The sequence below is a fragment of the Prosopis cineraria genome, unplaced genomic scaffold (genome assembly GCF_029017545.1).
Source record: "Prosopis cineraria cultivar Desert tree isolate PC_DT_omini unplaced genomic scaffold, ASM2901754v1 PC1, whole genome shotgun sequence".
NCBI classification, from domain to species: Eukaryota; Viridiplantae; Streptophyta; class Magnoliopsida; order Fabales; family Fabaceae; genus Prosopis; species Prosopis cineraria.
In genome coordinates, this window is record NW_026555332.1 from 58,128,734 (window position 1) to 58,143,416 (window position 14,683).

Sequence of the window (14,683 nt, forward strand, 5' to 3'; positions counted from 1 at the left end):
AAGCGACAACATAATAAAATACCCTGCTTCTGCATGTCATGAACAAGAATATCAAACTCGCAGTGGAATGAAGATTTGCGGGTAGCAGAAAGTTTTGTTTTGAAGGCTCTTCTCTTCGTGCATAAATGTGATAATTGAACATGATCATCAACCCATTTAAAGAAGCGTTTAAGAGAACCATGGACAAGAGAGAGATAATAAAAGAAATTCAAGCATAATAAAAGTAAATGAAGGGAAATAAACGAGAATATGGTGTGGCGTGCCAACTGCCATATGCCAAATAGGAACTAGCACATGAGCCAAGAGGTCAGGCCCAAAAAGGGGGCAAAAAAAAAAAAAAAGAACCGAAAGGCAAGCGCCGCCACTCATCCGGTTGAGTGGAAGGATTGGATCATCCATGGCTTAGGAAGAGAGAAGCAGTAAGCATCAATCGGAAAAGATGGCTTGTTCGAGTTCAAGCTGCAACTTGTTCTTCAACCGTCCCTCGATACCAATTTCAACTTCAGCCACTGGCTGTTCCCTTTCTTTCTCAAACTCTATCTTTTGCGGATACCATGCGATTTCCCATCATTGTGCTTGCTCTACCTCAAGAATTCGTGCCAAGTTTGAGAAGTTCCAAGGCGAACCTCCTCGAGACAGTGTTCGAGAGGTCGAAACGTCATCATCTGCACTAGAAAACTTTGAGGAGGACGAGGAAGATGACAGGTATTGGTTCCTTCAGTTACTTTACAAATTTCAATGTAAGCATTGTAAATTGTATTCGGTTTGGATTTATGTTGTTTACCGCCATAGACCAGTTATGAGAGATATATAATCCGTAGAACTCCATATTCAGGATTTTGTGCTTTGCGTTTCTTTTGGCCTAAGCCTTTTCAAGTAATTTTGATGGCACTGATACCTTCTATCGATTACACTTCCTTTTCGCCATTTCTGATTATTTCTGTAATTTTGAGCCATAGTTTCATCGCCGGCTTGCTGTTCCGTAAACTTTTTCCCGGGTTGCGCTTTCTAGGGTATCTTACAGAAACCGAATAATCATTTCATCGAGGTTGCATGATTTGAAATCCACCACTTGTTCTGATTCGTTAATATGTTTTGCATGTTGTGTCCATGACTGATGACAATGACTGCACTCTATTTGTTACGTATGGGCACCAAGTTTATCGAGATGCGATATTACACTTTCTGATATATGTGCACCTTTACGAAAAATTACAGTGACTCAATCTATTGCAGCTATATAATAAGAATTGATGCAATGATTCTTTCGCTCCTTGTCTTTCCTGAGGCTTGAGCTACATTTCAATAGGTATCTAAAGCTATTGACTCTCCTGTTTTTTCTTTCAGTTGCTTGCCTCCTGACTTGGAGGGTGCAGTGCGGCAATCAAGTCAGGCCACTGCCCTTTTTGTGTCTTCAGGAGGAATGAGAGCCATAGTATGCGCTCAAGTTGATAATCTAGTTGACAATGTGTGCGCGCGCGCGCACATCATCTTTGCGCTGTCTGGCCTATTTTCGACACAAAATATACGTGTGAAAACTTAAAATTTGGACTATATGTGAAACCATTCAAAGTCTGTACTGCGATTTAGGTAAAAAGTAACATTGCTGTCATTGGAGGATATCTTCGATTAATTCAGTTAGGATGAGTTGAATCCACTATGTAGATGACATGCAATGGTATTCTTCTATGTTTTCTTAAGAGTATAACCGTCTTAGCCAAGTTAACATCAGATATTCATATTTCTATCTTTTATTAAGAGTATAACCGTCTTAGCCAAGTTAACATCAGATATTCCTATGTTTTAATTTGTCTATAAGATGACTGAAAGTAAGACATTGCAATCAAATGATTGATTATTCATGCTTCTTTATCCACCTATGATGAATTTAGGTACGTGACTTGATACCATTATGTGAAGGACATGCTATGCAATTCTGCAGTCATATTTAAGATTCCAGTCATCTTGACCATGCTGTTTTCTAAGATCAAGTACTTCCTAAATTTGACCCACTTAAGGTGATCAAAAGTCAGATACTGTTTTCTTCTTGTTTCAGTACTATCACTTTGCATTTTATGTTAACTAAAATGCTTAAGCGTGGGCAATTTGATGTCAAAATTATAATTCTAGAGAAGTTGTCTCGCATGTGATTTAGTTTATCAATGAATAATTTTTCGGTTCTTGACCCTCCACCCTGCCTCAAAAAAAAAAAAAAAAAAAAATCCCTGCATGCATGTGAAAGCACGTATGAGTGAATGAGTATCTGTCCATCTGTCTTATGTTAACCATTTTGCAGGTTGAGCTTTTAATCCCCCAACTGCAATTTTTAGATGATGAAGGGGCACAGGTGGAGCTCTGGGAATTGTCAAGGATTTTCTTGGATACACTTATCAAAGGAACAGAATGTCAGGTGAGTCAGATGGGTCGCTACGAGTTGTAACATTTCAACATATAGAGGATTGTCAGGCTCCTGGCTTTTCTATAAAACATCAAGGTCCAGTACTGAAGTGCTTTTGCCATTTGTATCACAGACCAAAAACACACGCACACAAAAAAAAAAAGAGAGAGAAAATGATTAGCCTTACAAAATTCTCAAGGGTCAAAAGAAGACTCCGAAATGAAATTTATTGCTGCACTTTTTACTTTACGGGCCTTTGAAATGAAATCTTTAGGTTTCTTCAATGTTGATGTTAATGCATATGTCCTGTATAAGTTGTTAACTTGCTTGCTAAGTTCCATTAGTTTGATTTTTAGAGTGTCAAAGCCATATTTCCAGATGCTGGTGCAGCTGCTCTTCTAAAATATCGGTGGAAGGATGCTGCATTTAAATTTGCAAGGTAACTGCTGCCACATTAAATATTTCTCCATATATAATTGCTTCCTGTGCCATGGAAGCATGATCTCAGCGTGTACTTTTTGTCAATGGGTCCTTGTTTTAGCATTTCCCTTGAGAACTTTAATGGCCATGATGTCACAATTTAATTTCGTGATTCTGTATATTAATGGCTACTACTGTTAAATCATGTACAATTTTCTGTTATGTTAATCCAGCTTAAGTGATCGAAGGCCTGTAGAAAGTGGAGACGAGATCATTGTCATGGTCGTTCCTGATTATCAAATGTTAGAATACGTTGAGAGAATTGCATCTGATCTATCAAATGATCCAGTACATTCCTGGCCTCAGATTCTTCCATCTTCTATGCACTCATTGTTTAACAGGAACTATCATGATATCTAAAACTTAAGCATCCTCCAACTGATCAATGTGATACATTTTAACGTTTAATGGGGAAAGCAAAACGTGATATTTTCTTGAATTCATGCTTGACTTTATTCTTTGTATTAGAATTCTAGGTGGTTGCAAGTTATATCAGTTTACCAGATATGATGGGTGGCATTAAATAACAAGGGATTCAGCATGCCTGGTATTTCTCACACCATGTGTCATTCTAGCAAACCACCATAGTCTGCAGGACAGCATCACCCGGCAATGCCGTTTCAGCAATAGGCATTAATTTTAGAAATTTGTATATATTAGTTTGCATTACAAACTTTGTGTATATTTGCAGCCAAGGCCTCTCATCATGTGGAATCCACGCTTGATTAGTGAGGATGTTGGGGTTGGAGTAAATGTTCGGAAGTTAAGACGCTACTTTTTAAGGTGTGATTTCGTTTTTTTGTATATAAAAGGTATTGATATTTAAATCATTTCATATTTTGTTTATTCTATATTTCAACTGGCAGTTGGAAATAATGATGCCATCTGTTATCAGAGTTATAAAAGTGTGTTCTCCTTGAGTTGTCAAAAGTTTGTTACGATCCATGTAATTCGGATGGAAAATTTTCTTCTTGAGTTGTCTAACTTAATTTTCTCCCCTTTAGTATCGGAAATATAGGTTCTGTATAACGACTGGCTTTGGTAGTTGTTCTAAACCTTTACCAGCCTTGTTTTTGCTTTGTTATTGTCTTTAGAGGCTAAAGTCTGTGGCTTCACTTTTAGTCCATCCTATCTTCAATCTTCCCTCCCTCCCCTCCCTTTTTCAAGGTTCCTACTATGATAAATGTGGGGATATAAATTATGGGAGAATTACATACAAATACCCAAATGAGAAAATTAATTACTCATAGGTTCTAACTACTTGTAAATACAGAAGTTTGACTTGCAAATGAAAAAATTTGACTTGTAAATGAGACTGAGAAGATAATTAATTTTTTTTATTTTATTTGGGACTACTTGTAATTCTCCCATAAATTATTCCTCACTCCACTCCACTGCAAAATCCCTAAATTATGATCTTCCCTTGTATTATGAAAAATTTGAAAATATACACAAGTTGCACAGAAGTTAAAATATCACCAATATATCTCAAGATTAATATTGAATTTTTTATTAAAAATGAATTACTATAATTTTAAAATTTTGTTGTTATTTATTATTTCAGAAACCGTAGAATTAAGTTGTTCTAAATTTAAAAAGTTAACTATTTTTGTACTGTTTAGATATATATATATTTATTTATTTATTTAATACTTTCTACGCTATATTAATGGATATAAGGATAGTTTAATCAAAATAGGTGTGTTTGTAATTTATCTTTGGCCTCTTACAAAGTTAATGTAGGGCATTCTTTAATTTTAAAGGAGAAAAATGTAGGATTTCAAAATATAAGGGGATGCTACATATTTGAGCATGTATATATATGTATAAAAACTCTAACAAAGTACACTGTTCTTGAGCCATGAACGCTTATCCTACTTGTAGGTGACCCATGCTAGATTCTCTGGGAAAAGCTAATTTACCCTCAATGTTTTTGTTCTGAGTCCTTCATTCAGGCCCCAACCTTACATTTTGTTAGTCGCCTTCTCGGTAACTAAAAATCTTAAATGGCATTGAATAAAGCCTGAAGCTTATCTTCAAGCCAGTAATTATCTGTATGTGTTCAGTTCCTTTTTCAAGAATTGAGTTACTCTGATCGCATCAGACTGCTAAACAATTGTCATTTGTTGTACAGCACGTTCACGACTGTTTATTCCATGCGACCTCTGCCATCCGGTGCAGTCTTCAGGTGCTATCCAGGGTAAGGTCTTCTATTCCCCTCCCACAAGGACTACTGTACCTGAAATGATATTGCATTTTTTTATCTTCATAACTTCCAGTTTCAGATTATTTGCATCCATGAGAGATGAAGACCAAATCTCATTTCACTTTTCCTTAAAAAGCGGATGATTGGTTTACCCACTCCCCCCCCCCCAAAAAAAAAAAAAAAAGGTCACCGGGGGCGGGGTGATTGGATACTGATGTAGTTTCTAGATGTTGAGAGCACCAGCATGATTTACTTTATAGGATTCGCTGTTTTCCTGGAAAAATGAGATAAGAAATTCACGCTTGTGGTCAAATACTGGCTTGGCAAATAATCTTCACTCGTTTTTTCCAAGGTCAAATTCAATCCATTTATGGTCTGTTGTTTGATTATCGTATTGTTGATTGCACTTAGAGTATGGAAAGTGTTCTACGATGATAAGGATAGGCCCAACAGATATTTGCTCGCCAAGGAGTTCATTAGCCGTCCTGATGCTGAAGAACTCGAGGTTAGTAGCTTCATTTATAGATTATCTTGCCAGATTATGGATAGAAAATCATTCGGCCTACCCTGCTGTTTTTAATTGAGGTAGTTATTGAATTTGCCAATCAACAACAAATGCTGAAAACTATGATTAAATTAATCATAATGAAAACACCCGGAACCAGCCTGAGCCTCAAGGAAGAAAATAGAATTTGTCCTTTGTCACTTCATTTCCCTAAAACCATTTTGATGATCCAAATCCAATTTTTTTGTGATGGGCGATTTCACCTTCATGTGGCAGATGATATTTGGCGGTGCAGAAGGGGAGTCATTGCAAGGCCGAAGTTTGCTAGACAAAGCGGCAACCCTCATCTCCTCAATAAATCGATTTATGAAGGCTGTTTCATGAGAGGACATTTCCTCCTCTTTTTTGCCTTTGCATTTTTCAATTTCTTTTGTGAAAAATTTTAAAGCGCGTGGCATAAGCTGTAATACGTTATAGTTTTTCACACGTAATAATACGTGGCAAATATTTATTAAAAAAAAAATACGTGACATACTTTCTCCTGACTTCAGATCGCTCTTCTCACTAAACCGCACCTCAGTTGCATATTTTTACCTTCAACGGTTAAAAGTAAACAGTAAAATATATTAGAAAATAAAAGAAATATTTAATTTTGAAAACAAAAGAAACTTATTTTTTAAGAGATTTTAATCTTTAATTTTAAAAAAATTATGAAAAATAGAAATAAAAAATTAATATGAAAATCATTAATAAAACTTAATTTCATAAAAAAAATCTTGAAATATCGATTCGTTATAAAAAAGTATCGACACGAATCAAAATTAAAATTTAAAATATTTTCAATTAAAAAATAATATTACAATACTTACCAATGAGAAGTATTGGCAAGTACTGCCATCACTAGCAAAGTTGCTGGATTTTGTTTTTCTTTTTTTCCTTTTTAATTTCTCGCTAATCCGCCAGCTGCAATCACTATAAGATATTCGACTGAGGAGTTTGGATTCAGTGTAAAAAAGCAAAACCTGACGGGAATTCTGCAACATGATTCCTTCCCTCCGGAGGCACGAGAATGTAAAAACATGAATTCCCAACACATTTGTATTGACAAACAGCTGATCGTGTCACAATATTGCGTGTAACAGACCTATATAATTTCATGGATGGTTTGTCCATGGTAATTCCAACCATTCAGAGTGACTCGAGGAGTGACGCTCGGAGGGACCTCAAAAGATATTCTAATAGGCACGGCCTCCCCTGGCACCAGTGAAAAGTAGTTATCTGAGTAATGAACTGGAAGAATTCTAGTGTCTTCCCCTTCTCTATACTCCCTCTTGGAAGCATGAACTGAAAAATGAAGGAAGAAAGCAACTCCTACATCATGCCCCTTCACTTCAGTGACCCTCAATCCATCATCACTTTTCCCAGCAAGACGTCTGTATATTGTCTTAAACAAACCAACTTCCTGTTCTTTTCCACTCCGTCCTTTTACAATTTCCAGTGACTCCATGAGGAAGCCAACACCTCCTTGACTAGCTGATGAACTGTGCCTTAAGGATAGGGCTCTAGAGTCCGGTGTTTTAGATGTGTTCTGCACATGCATTTGAATCTCATAAGTAGACCCTTTAATAAAAACCTTCGATGTTATCTTGAGAGGTATTTTCCTCCTCTTATATGGTTCTAGCAGCTTGTAATCTCCACCGTGAAGATGCAGCCAATAAAAGTTTCGAGATAAAATTCTATAATCTGACTTGTTGTAGAGTTTAAGAAGAAGAAAATAGACTGGCTTTGGATTTTTGCTCTTCGGATACTTCATCTCAACAATGGGCATGACTTTTTTGGGTGGCACCGGGGGAGCTTCATGAACTTTGTAGTATGGACATGTCCCTTCGAGATCCCATACTGAGGCTTCAATAGACACATCAAACAGTTCTTCTGATGTAGTATTAACAACCTGTTTAGGGCAGGAAGATGAAATGTTACAAAACTTTATATAGCAAATACACCATTGTATTCATAACTCGATCCTGTCGTATGTGTCATAATTTAATATCTCTCTCTTGTTGATTTTAGCTTCCCATCCTGATATTTACCTTCAGTCAAGGACATTTATTGTCCTGTTATTGCTTGCTCGTACAAAATAGAACTTGAATAGACAAACCATACCTCTATGACAAAAGTATCCAGATTGAGCTGTACATGAACTGGCTCTGCAGCACATCGACAGCTGTAAAATCCTGCATTTTGGTCAAGTAGATGGTCATAGAACTGGCCTCTAAGACCCGTCCATGGATTTTGTGTCTTCCAAATCAATACACCTGTGTATTTGCCCCACATGCGAGAAGTCCATCCCTCTAGAAGAGCTCTATATTGAATGTAGTTGACAAGTTGAGCCTGAGATATTATAACATTAAAGTGAACAGTAAACATCGATTTCACCAGAAAATACAAAATACAGGAGAATGAAAAATACACCAAGCCTGGATTAAATAATTTTTTACCTTCACGCAAAAATCATCAAGATCTTTTGGGGTGCCATAAAGTAGAATCTGATCATGAACCTTGGAGGATGGATTTGAATAAGGAATGTATTTATGGTATTCCCATATGGGATTTGGAACTTCTTCTACGTAACCATCAGGAAGCTTCCTAAAGACTGGTATCTGCCATCCTTCTGGGGGCATTGTAGCTCGAATAGTAGCTGCAACTGGCATTCCTACACTACCAACCTCCGGATTGAATCCGTAATGGTAAAAATCACTTTTGAAAAAGTCCTCAGGATTTTGAATTCCATAAGGGCCATCCGAGAAGCTTCCATTTCCCTCAGCAAACCCATCCCATAATGAGCCAGGGATATAAATACGTGTACCATCAAGATACTGGCTAGGATCTCTCAACATCAGGGATGAGTTTTCCACGGGTTTGACATTTTCATTTACACTCTCAAAAAAAGGATGAAGCCTCAGGTCATTTTTCAGAGCAGTATTTATATCATTTGGTGGTATTTGTTCATTTCCTCCTACCCAGAGGGCAAGACTAGGATGATTTCTTAAGAGCTTGACAGTGTCTCTTGCACAGAACAGGAAAAGGTCATGGTCTAGTGGGCCATTTGGATTTGAAACTGGAACACCTCGTCCATCAACGTCCCCAGTAATCCAGAACTCTTGCCAGACCTACAAGATTTAAATCAGCAGTACGATCAAATTTTGAAACCCCAATGTCACTAATATATCTTTGTATCTACCTAACGAACCTTAACAAGGTGATTGAACCACGGCTACAAGAGCACCTCAGAAAGTGCTCTCAGAAAATAAACGCACACTCCTATATTATAACATATTGCCATACCAAACCTAATGACAATAATTTTTAGGTCAATATACACAAATAATGAACTAAATTTTTGTCAGTAAAAATGGAAGAAAAATCAACCTCCCATGTACTCACCCAACCCCACCCCAGAAAAAAAGAAAAGAAAAGAAAAAATCCATGAAAGCAGAACTATTTACACACACTTACTTATTGCAATAAGGGAGTCATTGAGATTGAGATAATAACAATGCACAATTACATACAGAAATCAAACGCAAACAACTCTGACAAGCTCATAACAGAAAAGATCAAAGAATAAATCCATTCTGAAAATATAACAAAGCAAAAGGACTAAAGAGCAGTTGAAGAAGAATAGGGTGAATAAAGCATACCAGAATGCCATAATAGTCACAATAATCATAAAATTCTGGCCTTTCAGCCAGACCACCACCCCAACAACGAATCATGTTGAAGTTCATGTCTGCATGAAACTTGATATCTGTATTATACCGCTTCTTTGAAAGCCTTAGTAGCCCATCTGATAATATCCAGTTACCTCCTCTGATAAAAATTGGTTCTCCATTGACTTTGAACAACCTATAAGGTGAGACATGCGCATCATAACACATGAGGAAAATATTCGAAGCTTGAAGTGATTCTACAAGAATTAACTATAAAAACGAAAACGATACCATCAGAAAGAAAAATGAGAACCATACCTCCCACCAGAAGCACTATCAATATGACTCTCAATTTTGCGGAATCCAAAATGATGTCTCCATGAATCAGATTCTCCATATCCTTTAACATTAATGTCAATAGCAACATTGTACAAAGATTGTTTCCCCATTCCATTGGGCCACCATAAATTGGGCTTGTAGAAGAAAAGCTGCCAATTCACAGTTTCAGACCATGACAACTTCAATAGAAACTTTGAAACTTGGAATCTTAATCCATGCAGCAGAACAGGAGTATGGCAAAAGGATGCTTGAAGATTATCCAATCCAACAACAGACGAGTTCATTGATTTATTTTGAACAGAAGCTATTGGGACAATCACTTGAGAAGTTGAGATAATTTATTGTTTGTGCCATATTCTTCTACTTCAAGGTCTTTCAAACCTATTACTGTTGACAATTGACACACCAAAGGCCACCGGCTCACAATACATGTGCTCATAACAGGTCAAATGAGACAGATCATACAGAAAAGTAGAAACAAAAGCTACCACTATACAGATAAACAGTAAGGTTATAGATTGAAAAATCATATTCAGAATACCCAATTTGTTGATCAAGGTTCCCAGAATTATTGACAAAGTTGACAGTAGATTAACGGTTTTTTTGTGCTAGTAGAATAGATGGTATAACCAACCTGAGGAAATGTATATTGTAACCTTGATTTAGCAGGAACTGAGACATGCTGAGTTTGAAGATGCTCTACTAAGTAAATGTTCTCCTCAACATCTGTCGTGACTTGGATATTAAGAGAACACTCAGCAGTCCACGCACTCTTGTTTTTCAACTCAACTGTGGCATGCAGATATACTCTCTTATAATTGTCAAAAAATGATGACACCAAGTGCGGATCAATTATTTTTACTGGCTGCAACAAAGATACAGATATTGAAATGATCCTAGCCAAATGGCTGAAAGAAGAAACGAAACAATCAATGATGAAGATATCAACTAAAAAATTGGATGATTTAATTTTCAGACTGACTGAGCAGAACAAACCAATAGGGCATTTCTGATTTGAGTTCATGTCTCTACGACAAGCTGGTTTTGTTTTCCATTCATCTCAGTAACTCATCAATATATATATATATATATCCTACAAAAACATCTCAGCTGGTTTTGGATCTGGAAGGTTCAGCCATATTTCACCACAAATTACATCTAAAATGATTCTCAGAAAAAAATTTCATAAATAAGCATATGAAATTGTAGAAGTGTGTAGATTTAATCATCACTAAAAAGAAGAAAGGATTTAATATGGGTGCCAACAACAAACCTTATGTGCATGAGGAAAGAACAAAGAAACCAAAATACTTGGGTAGGTTGGTAGGAATTAAGGCATTTCACACGTAACTCACCCCAGTAACTGAAATGGACACTTCATCCCATATCCCAGTATTCCTATCTCTGTCATCAAAATAAATACTCGCATCAGAAATAGCCTCTGTATTTATTTATATAAATCTTGGACACAGGATCCAATTCCAATTAGATCAACTATATTTTTTATACAAATGCCTTCTACCACAGCTAGTGCTCAATGAAACAACATTGTGATCAATCAATCACCAAAAAAAGGAAGAAATTCATGGATTGAATCTTTCTAAATATAAATATGATTAGAAGATTGTTGCCACAATGGTAGTTCTACAAGTCCAACACCATCCAGTCATAAGAGAGAAGAATAACAAGACTTTTAAACCAGCAAAGCTTCAATAAAAAGAAGTACCTTATCCAGAGCAAAAAACAAACCATAAAATATTTATCCTAAAAGTAATAACAATGGCACCTTATTGGAGCCATCCAGTCCCAACCTTCGACATACTGTGTAGCCACATCTTTTCCTATCTGAAAAGTGACTTGCAAAGTTATCAAGTAAGAGAACTGATAAGTGAATGCTTTAACCATAAGAATATTAAGAAGATAATTTTTCTTAACATAAAACCAAAAGAGAAAGAAAAAACTATTGTTCATGAATTTCGTCATAACCTCATGATCTCCACCTTGTCCCCCCTCAGGGGGTATTTTTCCAGGATGATCTGGAGGGTGAACAAGCACAGCAAGCAGGTTACTGCCATCAGGATGCAGAATATCAGTGACATCAAGGGAATGCCTACGAAACATTCCTTTTGGAAGAACCATTTGGTGGCCGTTTATAAATACATCAGCAGAGTAATTGACTCCACGGAAGTTCAGATCACAGTGCTGATTGGCTGACTGCAAAGGATCAACAAATTGGTTATGTCCATCAAACCTTGACGAAACTATTTTCAAATCAGAAACCACCATTTGTACAAAGGATCAAGTTTAAGTATTAGATGTCTTTCTGTCTATAAGTTGACCATCAATTCCATGGGCTTCTTAGCATCATGTTCTCTTTTGGGTTTGAAAAAGGCATAGTTCACCAATACAAAGAAAATAACAGACTATAAGCCAGATGTGAAAAGCGAAACTAAACGGAATTGTGTCGCTTCGATGCCAACAATTGTATAATGTCGGAAAGAAAATTTCCTACCAGCTTACACTGAAATTGTGTAAAGAACCAGAATGTGTAATGCTCTCTTCCAGTATCAGCAATATCCATGATTGCTTCATTTTCAAGTCCATAAAAAGGATCGGGCACGATTTTGTTCTTCACCAAGGTCGAGAGAACGCTGTCAGTTGAAGTCACTTAATCAGCAAAATTACAGTTAAAGGAGATAAAAACACCAGCAACTGACATTTATACAAACTCTTATCGCATAATGTATCCATAAAAACGGAACCAGTCCGAGTATGTAAAAAATTGAAATCTCTAAGCCTCAGAGCATCAAAGAAGAGATTAAGGATTCAAAAACAGAGAGTAAAATGTGCAGTCCAGGTCTACTTGGGCCACTGAAGAGGGAAGGAGTAATTACGTTCCAGGCACGACGGCTTCCATCCATGGTGAAGTGGGTCCAGTGGGAGGATGAGTGGTGGTGAGCTGAGTGCCAGTGAATTGGACCTCCGTGGACCTGGCGGCAAGCCAGCCCGAATCGATGGTGGTCTTCCCGGTCTCCGCCGTAAGTGGCGTCATGTTTGCGTTTGCAAGGAAACCCTAGATCACAGAAACGAGAAACTGATCGGTCGCGAGGAAACTAACGGTCCAAGACGTCCTGCCCAGTTTCCTTGTGCTGCTGAGCTGCTCTCTCGAGTGTGTCTCGTGTACTTAACCGAAGAGGGAAACACCGACAGGAGAGGAAAGTCACGGAAAGGATGTGACAGTTATTTACATTTTCAAGATGTATTCTCAAATTATAAAATATTTTTAAACAAAATTTATTATTTTATTTTTTTAAAATAAAAATATAAATTTTTAAAAATAACAATCATTTAATACTTCAATAATAAAAAATATTAAAAATTTATATATGAAGGGTAATATTAAAAAAGTATCATTAATAAAATTTTATTTTTATTAAAATATCTTCTATTTTAAGATGTTGAATATTTTTTAAAAATATCTTATAATTTGAGACAATGACAGATGTAGTATATTTTATAGACATAATCACATACATGTCCTACTCCACATAATTGATCACTCACAAGTAAGGGTAAGAATATGCCAAACTCTTAACATGGACTAAAAACTTGATCTATTTTAGAGCTAACTTAATTTACTTGCTAAATAGGCTCAAATTAAACTCAAACTTTTAATTTATCTTATTTAGTTAAATAGATCAAGCCTATTTTTTTAGGGCTTAATCTTCAAACCCAACAAGTTGGCTTATATATATATATATATATATATATATTATATAATATATCACAAACACATTATTTTCACCATTTTATTTTTAATTAATATTTTTTTATTTATAGTTATAATTTCAATTATATTAGACTTATTATATATTAATCTTAATGTTGTTATTTTATTGTTATATTATATTATAGTTAGTAAGTCTTTTTTTATTATTAATTATACTGAATAGAACTGATTTTCCTTTTTTATACATAAAATTGAAGTGAAAATAAATAGAAATTAAGAATATTTTTTAACCTAAATAAGAATAGTTCATGATATAAACTCGTGAACAGTTCATAAATTTTATATTTTATATGATAACGTTGTATTACTGATACTGATGCCAACATATATCTATGTGTATGTGTGTATATATATATTGCCAAACTAACACTAATACACACGCCATAGACTAGTAAAATTCATAGTAAAATATATTGTTAATAAACAAGTAAAAAATGTTACTCACCATCTTGGATCTCGCACCATACCCACTCTTGGTCACTAGATAATTATTAATCGTTAAAAAACCGCAAAAGAAACGTGGTAGGGAAGAATCAGATTCCTCGTCATCAAATAATTGTACGTTGGGGAATGAAAAAATAATAATAATTGTACGTTTGGAACTTTGGATGTCAAGAGGCTTCTGCACTTATGTATCAAAGATCGAAGTGCTAGTGGGCTGTTTTGGAAGGAACAGTGGAAGACTATTGCATTTGGAATACAATATCGTAGCAGTAATGATTTATATATATATATATATATATATATTTACTTAGTTCAGTGTAGACGACCTTTGTATTCTCTTATGTAGTCAGTAAAATCCTTTTTGTCAAAGAATTGAGCTAAAGTTCAGTCAAGGAGTCAAGACCATGGGACGAGGAAAAAAATTTATTTAAATATATATAAATAATGGAAAAATAATAATAATTAGAAAGTTAACTAATAATTGAACAGTTAACTTATTATCATTTAAGATCCAAATAGGATTAAAATTTGAAATATAAAAAAGTTTGGGTATAAAATATGAAAAAGCAATATAAAAACTTGTTCACTATTATTTTTTTTCCTGGCTAGGAGGGCATATTTAGGAATGAGTAAAACCGAACTAAAATTAAAAATCAAATCAAATTAAATTTTTGTTATTTAATTCAATTTATTTAATTTTTTAATTTCATTTAGTGTTTTTGAAAAAAAAAATTGGTAGATCAATTTGATTCAGTTGATAAGATTTATAATTGAATAGATCAAACCAACTGAATTATCGTATATATAATTT

The 14,683-nt window shown here is 35.3% G+C and overlaps 2 protein-coding genes across 6 annotated transcripts; one reads left to right on the top strand and one right to left on the bottom strand.

Annotated features, from left to right (window-relative positions):
- Positions 1–303: 303 nt before the first annotated feature.
- Positions 304–6,139, top strand: LOC129295046 (uncharacterized). 3 transcript variants are annotated; one of them, XM_054933527.1, is made up of 9 exons: positions 313–705; positions 1,348–1,435; positions 2,297–2,410; positions 2,755–2,837; positions 3,052–3,166; positions 3,570–3,661; positions 5,013–5,078; positions 5,496–5,589; positions 5,866–6,139. In XM_054933527.1, the coding sequence occupies exons 1-9, from the start codon at positions 440–442 to the stop codon at positions 5,971–5,973; spliced, it is 1,026 nt and encodes a 341-aa protein (XP_054789502.1). In that variant the 5' UTR covers positions 313–439; the 3' UTR covers positions 5,974–6,139. The 3 variants fall into 3 exon arrangements, with proteins under 3 accessions (XP_054789509.1, XP_054789515.1, XP_054789502.1); XM_054933534.1 differs by lacking the exons at positions 5,496–5,589; positions 5,866–6,139 and adding an exon at positions 5,158–5,489 and having other exon boundaries at positions 304–705; XM_054933540.1 differs by lacking the exons at positions 5,496–5,589; positions 5,866–6,139 and adding an exon at positions 5,164–5,489 and having other exon boundaries at positions 304–705.
- Positions 6,140–6,569: 430 nt separating this feature from the next.
- On the bottom strand, positions 6,570–12,810 carry LOC129295024 (mannosylglycoprotein endo-beta-mannosidase-like). Of its 3 annotated transcripts, XM_054933514.1 has the most exons (11): positions 12,533–12,810; positions 12,151–12,289; positions 11,625–11,852; positions 11,425–11,483; positions 10,994–11,042; positions 10,273–10,503; positions 9,618–9,787; positions 9,291–9,495; positions 8,088–8,759; positions 7,753–7,980; positions 6,570–7,540 (listed from the first exon to the last, which is right to left on the bottom strand). In XM_054933514.1, exons 1-11 carry the CDS (start codon positions 12,688–12,690, stop codon positions 6,734–6,736), a joined length of 2,946 nt encoding a protein of 981 aa, XP_054789489.1. In that variant the 5' UTR covers positions 12,691–12,810; the 3' UTR covers positions 6,570–6,733. The 3 variants fall into 3 exon arrangements, with proteins under 3 accessions (XP_054789489.1, XP_054789483.1, XP_054789494.1); XM_054933508.1 differs by having other exon boundaries at positions 11,425–11,852; XM_054933519.1 differs by having other exon boundaries at positions 11,425–11,852; positions 12,159–12,289; positions 12,533–12,675.
- Positions 12,811–14,683: the final 1,873 nt, after the last annotated feature.

Bases quoted from the DNA above. Each gene is read 5' to 3' on its own strand.
- LOC129295046 (XM_054933527.1), top strand. From the start codon at position 440: ATGGCTTGTTCGAGTTCAAGCTGCAACTTGTTCTTCAACCGTCCCTCG. The intron at 2,411-2,754 runs GTGAGTCAGATG...TTTGATTTTTAG, and splicing joins TCAAAGGAACAGAATGTCAG to AGTGTCAAAGCCATATTTCC. The intron at 5,590-5,865 runs GTTAGTAGCTTC...TTCATGTGGCAG, and splicing joins CTGATGCTGAAGAACTCGAG to ATGATATTTGGCGGTGCAGA.
- LOC129295024 (XM_054933508.1), bottom strand. From the start codon at position 12,690: ATGACGCCACTTACGGCGGAGACCGGGAAGACCACCATCGATTCGGGC. The intron at 9,788-10,272 runs GTTGGTTATACC...GTGAATTGGCAG, and splicing joins TACAATATACATTTCCTCAG to CTTTTCTTCTACAAGCCCAA. The intron at 8,760-9,290 runs GTATGCTTTATT...TAAATCTTGTAG, and splicing joins GTGACTATTATGGCATTCTG to GTCTGGCAAGAGTTCTGGAT.